The sequence below is a fragment of the Aspergillus nomiae genome (genome assembly GCF_001204775.2).
Source record: "Aspergillus nomiae NRRL 13137 chromosome Unknown contig00372, whole genome shotgun sequence".
Taxonomy (NCBI): domain Eukaryota; kingdom Fungi; phylum Ascomycota; class Eurotiomycetes; order Eurotiales; family Aspergillaceae; genus Aspergillus; species Aspergillus nomiae.
In genome coordinates, this window is record NW_015378427.1 from 25,892 (window position 1) to 33,161 (window position 7,270).

Genomic DNA, 7,270 nt, shown 5'->3' on the forward strand with positions numbered 1-7,270 from the left:
TTTATCATTGTTCAGCAAGAAATATGGAGACGCCTAGGAGTAGTTCGTAGCGAGGGCGCCATGGATCATCACATGAGTGGATGTCGATCATCTGGACGAGCCCCGATTAATCCGATTCGAGCTTGTGTCGCTTGGCCGCGGCAATGAAAGCTCATCTGGAGCCGCCACTAAATACAAGTGCGTCTGGGCACATTCTCAATCCGAGTCTAGGGCATGAATAGGGAGCATCATGTGGATCTTGCCGAGGATGATGGTCCCTATCATGGGGCACGCTCAACCCGCCTTACTGGAGGGACAGATTTACTAAAACGAAAGGATATCGTGGTTAGTCGGATCGGATTTTGCACACGAAAAAAGACTCCTAGAATAGTTAAACATAGTGCGTCGCTCTTTCCTTATTTTTTGTGCCTCTGCCGTTCGCTCACAATATGGATACAGGAACTTAGATTTCGACTGTTGGCGGATACTGCCGTAAGCTCAAGCCGCAATTCCAGACCAAAGCTGATATCTCATGGCTTTCCCCATGAAGAGGAAAAATGGACGAAAACCGCCCTTGCCCTATACAGCGTCGCCGTTGAGGTTGCTGTGCGCCGACATTCTCCTCGTCCTCAGGAGTCTATGGTGTCTGCCGGGAATAATACTCCCGCTGTCTTCCTCGGATGAGCTGGACGAGCTATTTCCTTCGACAGAGAACACGTTCAATGTCATTGCACATGTTGTCCTGGCTCTGTGCCAGGTGGCTTTCTTACTGTCGGTGGTGGGTGGTTTCTTGTGTATGGTGCCGGCATTGTGGATCTCAATCTATGTGGTGGTCTTTGTATGGATCAATCGAGCCATCTGCGCGCTTGTCTTCAACAATACAGACGAGGTTCTCGAGTCACGAGTCCCTATCGAGGAGCGGCCGGAACATGAACGTGAATGTTGGGTGTTTATCAATGGCGTCGCGGTCGGGTAAGTTGGGAGCGTGTTCCGACCCAGATATACCAGTGTCCGTGTCTCTTACCTATTAGAATAGACGACATTGGCTGCAAAATAACATAGACCGGCTTGCCTATACTTTTGGCCGGAAAATCATCGGCGTGCATAATCCGACGTACGTTGCCCCTTGACAGTTCCCTGGTTACATGTACATATAACGCCCTTACAGAGACGGCATCGTATTCGATGTAATCGAGTGCTTGATTCAAAGGAACTTTACATTCGCAACGCCGGATACAAGGGATGGTTATGCCATCACGAAAGCGACACTGTTGAATCCGAAGTATGAGAAGGTGGTCCTGATCCTGCACAGCCAAGGTGGAATCGAGGGCAGTCTGATCATCGACTGGCTCCTGGACGAGCTGCCAGAAAATGTCCTGCGCAAACTCGAAGTATATACGTTTGGGAACGCTGCCAACCACTTCAACAACCCGTACAAATCGTTTCTGGGCTACGGAGAGCCCCCCGCTACAGACTCCACGATATCTGAGCAGGATGCCTCGGTGCAAGCGGAGAGAAGTGTTCTCCATATTGAGCATTATGTCAATGCTTTCGATTTTGTATGTGTTTGGGGGGTGTTGCAATTTGCCAGAGTCCCAAACCGCTATATGGGCCGGATCTTTGTCCGGTCGGGTTCTGGCCACCAGCTAAACCAGCACTATCTAGACACCATGTTCACGCTAGGACCAGACAGGAGAGTCCTCGACACCAATGAATTTATGGAAATGGGGGCGAGAACGGTCGAGTATGAGAAAATCCTGCCGAAACACGTCAGACACGAGAGAAATGAGGTGCTTGTCACCAATAAGCGCCCGTCGGATGGCTACAGGACCACCCCTGCTAGTCAACGAGGACAAGGAGATCAATACGAGCGACGGCCGTTGAAGGTCAAAGATCTCAGCCGGTTATGGCAGTATCGCAATGGTGGTTCGCCTGTGGATGGATGATCGAAGGATGTACATGGAAGGCTTTGGCCCACCCGTTTTCTTTTGTTTTTCTCTATTTTCTTTTGTCCCCTAGAGAATTATATAGAGAGGCACATTCTATGTCATGGTAGGAAATTAAATGTCTTATCTGAATGCGACCAGGAGACTCCACTTGAACCAGGGATAAGCAATGGACGGAACCACGGAATGTTGGCCGATCTCTCAGAATTCCCGACGGCGATCCGAGTCAAAAAGTTCTTCGCTTCTGACTCAGGCCTAATGGACCAGTCGGATTGTTCATAACCCAGCTCAAACACCGCATTGTGTGGAGTTAGCGTAGTATGGACACCGCTCTTATTCTTTTTTCAAGATCGATAGGACAGGCCCACAAGTCGCCCGCATCGCTCATGCTGGGAGACTAAGACCAAGGCGAGTTCTTGCGTGCCACTTGTGCCCTTGTCGTTCTTATCTTCTTGCGAACGCAGGATGTCGGACTTCTTCGAGGGTTTCCAGCAAGTCATCGGCCCCTCACTATCGCAGCTCGGAGGGGAAGAGGGTGTCTATGGTTCAGATGGCGGTCTAGTCCAGAGGTCGGTTCATACTCGCTGGGCTGCATTAGCCAAGCTAATTGATTCCAGGCGCCTCTGGCAATATCGAACACAGAAAATCTCGGCTTTCGTGGCCACAGGTAACTTGCATCTTGCCGCTGTCCTGTTGTCATGTGTAGTATTTCTTGCGTTCGGCCTGCGTTATGCGGCGTGTGCCGGCAGGTCAAAATCTCGGATGCGAACAGAATCACTCAATGAAGATCTGCCCATTAGGGTTTCTTTACCTTTTGCATTGTTGCATCTGGCTGCTGCAATCGCTGCTTGTTGTCTCGGCTGGATCGATGCACAACATACAGAGAACTGGAAACAAGCGATCGCTGTGAGCTATGGGGTCTTACTGAGCTTGATGCAGTTTTGCTTCAGCAATGAGCGTACTCGCACTCACCTATATCGCCATGTCAATGCAGTGGCTCTTGCGATATTCTTCCTAGCGTGCGTCCAGGATTTGATTCCCTTGTTGATTGTCGGGGCGACATCTGGCCTCAGTGGGATCAGGGGTGGCCTCATAGTTTGCCTGGCTGCTGTGTTGATAGTCGCAGCTGCGACACCCAGACCACGCCGTTTGTTTGCTGCTGATCCAGAAAACGAGGAAGCGAAAACGGTCCAAGAGGTGTCGCCCGAAGAGACCTGTTCTTTGTTCTCATACTATTGCTCGTACGAATGGCTGACATACGTGATCTTGCGAGGCTGTCGGAGGGACCTAACGATGGATGACCTCCCTCCTTTACCCTCGTACGATGAACCCTCTAAGTGGCTCAAAAAAATCAAGAGGCAGCGGCTCAAAGGCGGCAAGACTTTCCGAACATTGTGTAGGTTGCTCAAGACCGAAATCAAGAGCATGATGTGCTGGTCGTCCATCACGGCAGTTCTGGATTTTGTCGCACCGTATTCCATGCTGCGACTGCTCGCGTACCTGGAAAACCCCGACGATGCCATCCTTCATCCAGCCCTGTGGGTGGCCCTTTTGTTTATCGGCCCAATGTCGCGATCGCTGTGTTATCAGCAATACATCTTCACTGCGACGCGACTTCTTGTTAGAGTCAATATGTCGCTGGTACAGGAGATATATCAGACCGCAATGCGGTCGTACCTCTATGATGACTCGATCGCCGAAGCCAGTACAGAAGATCGCCCGAGATCCTCTCGAAAGATGAGAGATGCCGCGAAAGGGGCGCCCAAGTCGAGTCAAGCGAACATAACCAGCCTCATGTCGTATGATGTGGACGCCATCTACAACTCTCGCGACATCTTTTTCGTGGTTACTGCAGCCCCAATAGCCACCACAGTTGCCGTGATATTCCTCTATCGAATGCTCGGCTGGCCATCGCTTTTTGGTGTCTCTGCACTTCTATGTCTGTCTCCTCTCCCTGCCTTGGCCTCTCGCAGGGTGTCACGCATCCAGAGATCTGTTATGCAGGCTACGGATGTTCGGCTCTCTAAAATATCAGAGTACTTGAACTCCATACGTACGCTGAAATATTTCGGCTGGGAGCATGCCGCAATGGACTCTATCAACGAAGCTCGAGGTGTGGAACAACGCCGCCTCTGGAGACGGAGTGTTTATGCAGCGGCAATTTCCATGTCTGGCGACCTGCTACCGATGGTGAGCTTGCTGGTCATGTTCTCCGTCTTTGTGCTATTTACCAATGACACTCTGCGCGCCGCAACGGCCTTCACATCTCTGTCTATTATGGAGACCTTGCGGTCCCAATTCGTCTGGCTGTCCAATATCAGCCGAGCCTCTGCCCAAGGGGCCGAATCGCTGCGGCGAGTCGACCGCTTTTTCGATACAGCAATGGAAATCAAACATCACCCCGAAGGACCATTGGAGCTCAAGAATGCAACGTTTCGCCGCACCCCGATTGCTGCTTTCAGATTGCATGATGTTTCAGTTCGCTTCAGACCACGCGCCCTGAACGTAGTGACCGGTCCCACCGGCAGTGGAAAGACTTCTTTATTACTTTCGTTGCTGGGAGAAACTGTGCTCGAATCTGGAACGGCCTCATGCCCACGAGACGTGGCTTATGTGCCACAAGCTCCTTGGCTCCAGAATGACACCATTCGTGAAAACATCACCTTCTTCAGCCCATTTGACAAAGCTCGGTACAACGCAGTGATCGAAGCAAGCGGGTTGGTTCAAGACCTCCGACAGCTGCCGGCTGGCGATCTTACCGTCGTGGGCGAAAAGGGCACATCGCTTTCCGGTGGTCAGAAGCAAAGAGTATCCTTGGCGAGGGCGCTATATTCGCAGTCCTCCACCCTCCTGCTGGACGATATCTTTTCTGCGCTTGACACTCATACCACTACACTGGTTTACGACAAGTGCTTTCGCAGTGGCTTGCTCTCAGATAGAACGGTCGTTCTTATCACGCATTATCCGGCCGCGTTGCAGGATGCAGAGCTGCTTGTACGGCTCGATCATGGCAAGGCATCTACGGAAGAAACACCTTTGAGCCTCCCCCAGACCCTTCTACAGCGTACGGGTTGCAGTACACCCGCAACCGACACAGATTCCGTAACCTTAGGTACGCCGCTAATAGTAGAGGAACCCTATGACGCCCCTTCGGAGCCTACAACCACTATTGCCCCGGCACATGAGCAGCAAAGTCCGCAGGTAGGGCGCATAGCAAAGGAAACATCAGCTACAGGGCGTGTGCCGCGCACTTTGGGTAAGTTCCATCCCGTAACACTCTCAAAGCACACCTAACCATTGCTCAAGCCTTACAATATATGCTCCTATTCGGCGGGCCTTGCTACGCACCCATAGCAATGGCTGTGACTATCGCAGTGCAAACCGCCTACTTCGCAATCACCTACTGGCTCTCTATCTGGATGGGTGCATACGAGAAGTACGAGAACCCAAACTCCCTCTACTATCTAGGGGTCTATGCCGCTGCGATCATCCTCTTCCTGCTACTGCAGCTCACTGGCAATCTCCTCTATCAGTACGGGAGCTGGACAGCGGCAAAGAAGATGCACAGGCGATTAGTGACGGCGGTACTATCGGCTCCCATCTCCTGGTTTGACCAGAATCCCATCGGACGATTGATCAACCGCTTCGGCAACGACACCCGCTCGCTAGACACCGTGCTGATAGACTGGCTACGCATGTCAATCGAGAACGGGCTGCGGTTCCTGCTGCGCATTGCCAGCGTCGCCTCCATCATGCCTATATTCGCTCTTCCGGCTGCTGTCATATGCACCGTCGGGTTCTTCATCGGGGAGATGTACACCCGCACGCAGGTGTCCATCAAGCGGCTGACATCCATCAACTACTCTCCCGTATTTTCACATTTCACCGACTCGCTTTCCGGCCTGTGCGTCATTCGCGCCCGCAAGGACATGGACCTGGTGTTCCAGAGGCTCCTTGCCGAGAAGCTGGCCGTCCATGCCCGCTCCGCGGAAACACAGTACAACTGCAACCGCTGGATATCCGTGCGATCCGACTTCTGTGCCGCATCCGTCGCCGCCGCCGCGGGCTGCGTGGCGTACTTCTGGTCCGGGCCAGCAGGGCTCGTCGCTTCTCATTGACCAACGCCATCGGCCTGAGCCAGAACATCCTCAACCTAGTCCGGACAATGAACGAGCTGGAAGTCGAGCTGAACTGTTTCCAGCGCGTGCGCGAATACACCGATATCGAACCCGAGGAACACCTGCAAGCCAAGTCGTCAGTCGTCCCAGCCAGCTGGCCCTCATCCGGCCGCGTCGAGTTCCACAACGTCACCGCGCGATACCAGGCCGACGGGCCCGACGTGCTGCACAATGTATCCTTCGTCGCGAACGCAGGCGAGCGCATTGGGCTCGTCGGCCGAACCGGCAGCGGCAAAAGCACCCTGGGACTCTCCCTGCTGCGATTCGTGAACCTCGCCTCGGGCCAGATCACCATCGACGGCGTCGACATCGCCACCATCCTCCTGAACCGCCTGCGCACCAGCGTCACCCTGATCCCCCAAGAACCCGTCCTGTTCTCCGGCGACGTCCACTCCAACCTCGACCCGTTCGGCGCTCCAGCGAAACCGAGCTCGCCTCCGCCCTGGCCGCCTGCACCTCCATCCACGTTCCGGACCATGCCCATCCCGCCAAACCCACCCGCCCCCCTCACCCTCAACACCCCCGTGGCGGCCAACGGCGAGAACTTCAGCCAGGGCCAGCGCCAGGTGCTCAGTCTGGCGCGGGCCATGTGTCGCCGGTCGAAAGTCGTGCTGCTGGACGAGGCGACGGCCTCCGTCGACCATGAGACGGACATGCACATGCAGCGCGTCCTGAGGGAGATGTTCCCGGATTGCACCATCATCGCTATCGCGCATCGGCTGAGGACTATTATGGATTACGATCGGGTGCTTGTTATGGCCGATGGGGAGATTGTCGAGTATGTTCCCCAACCACTGTACTTGATTGATAGTAATGCGACATGTCGATGCTAACGAGCATACTAGGAACGACACGCCCGCCAACCTGGTCAAGAAAGAAGGCGTGTTCTGGGATATGCTGCGCAACACAGGCGAATATGACGAGCTCGTGCAGATGATTGAGACGAAGCCTTCTGCGTCGTGAAGAAATACTATAACCACGAAATAGCACAACGATATACTCACTACAAACTAGCCGACAGAAGTTGGACAGAGCAAGCATGCCCATGATTCACCGAATTTGTACACAGTCACATTGCATATAGAATGAAAAAATGAATATGTATTCCATAAAGCAGTATTCTATCATCATCACATCTTTCTCCACATCATTACCTAAAAAAAACAA

The 7,270-nt window shown here is 53.2% G+C and overlaps 3 protein-coding genes across 3 annotated transcripts; all 3 read left to right on the plus strand.

Annotated features, from left to right (window-relative positions):
• Positions 1-523: 523 nt before the first annotated feature.
• Positions 524-1,925, plus strand: ANOM_009192 (uncharacterized protein; the record flags this gene model as incomplete). The annotated part of the gene is made up of 3 exons (XM_015554448.1): positions 524-951; positions 1,016-1,093; positions 1,148-1,925. The coding sequence occupies 3 exons, from the start codon at positions 524-526 to the stop codon at positions 1,923-1,925; spliced, it is 1,284 nt and encodes a 427-aa protein (XP_015403066.1).
• A 465-nt stretch (positions 1,926-2,390) lies between these two features.
• On the plus strand, positions 2,391-6,043 carry ANOM_009193 (putative ABC multidrug transporter; the record flags this gene model as incomplete). The annotated part of the gene is made up of 3 exons (XM_015554449.1): positions 2,391-2,494; positions 2,543-5,181; positions 5,232-6,043. The coding sequence occupies 3 exons, from the start codon at positions 2,391-2,393 to the stop codon at positions 6,041-6,043; spliced, it is 3,555 nt and encodes a 1,184-aa protein (XP_015403071.1).
• Positions 6,044-6,090: 47 nt separating this feature from the next.
• On the plus strand, positions 6,091-7,066 carry ANOM_009194 (ABC transporter C family protein; the record flags this gene model as incomplete). The annotated part of the gene is made up of 2 exons (XM_015554450.1): positions 6,091-6,881; positions 6,949-7,066. The coding sequence occupies 2 exons, from the start codon at positions 6,091-6,093 to the stop codon at positions 7,064-7,066; spliced, it is 909 nt and encodes a 302-aa protein (XP_015403065.1).
• Positions 7,067-7,270: the final 204 nt, after the last annotated feature.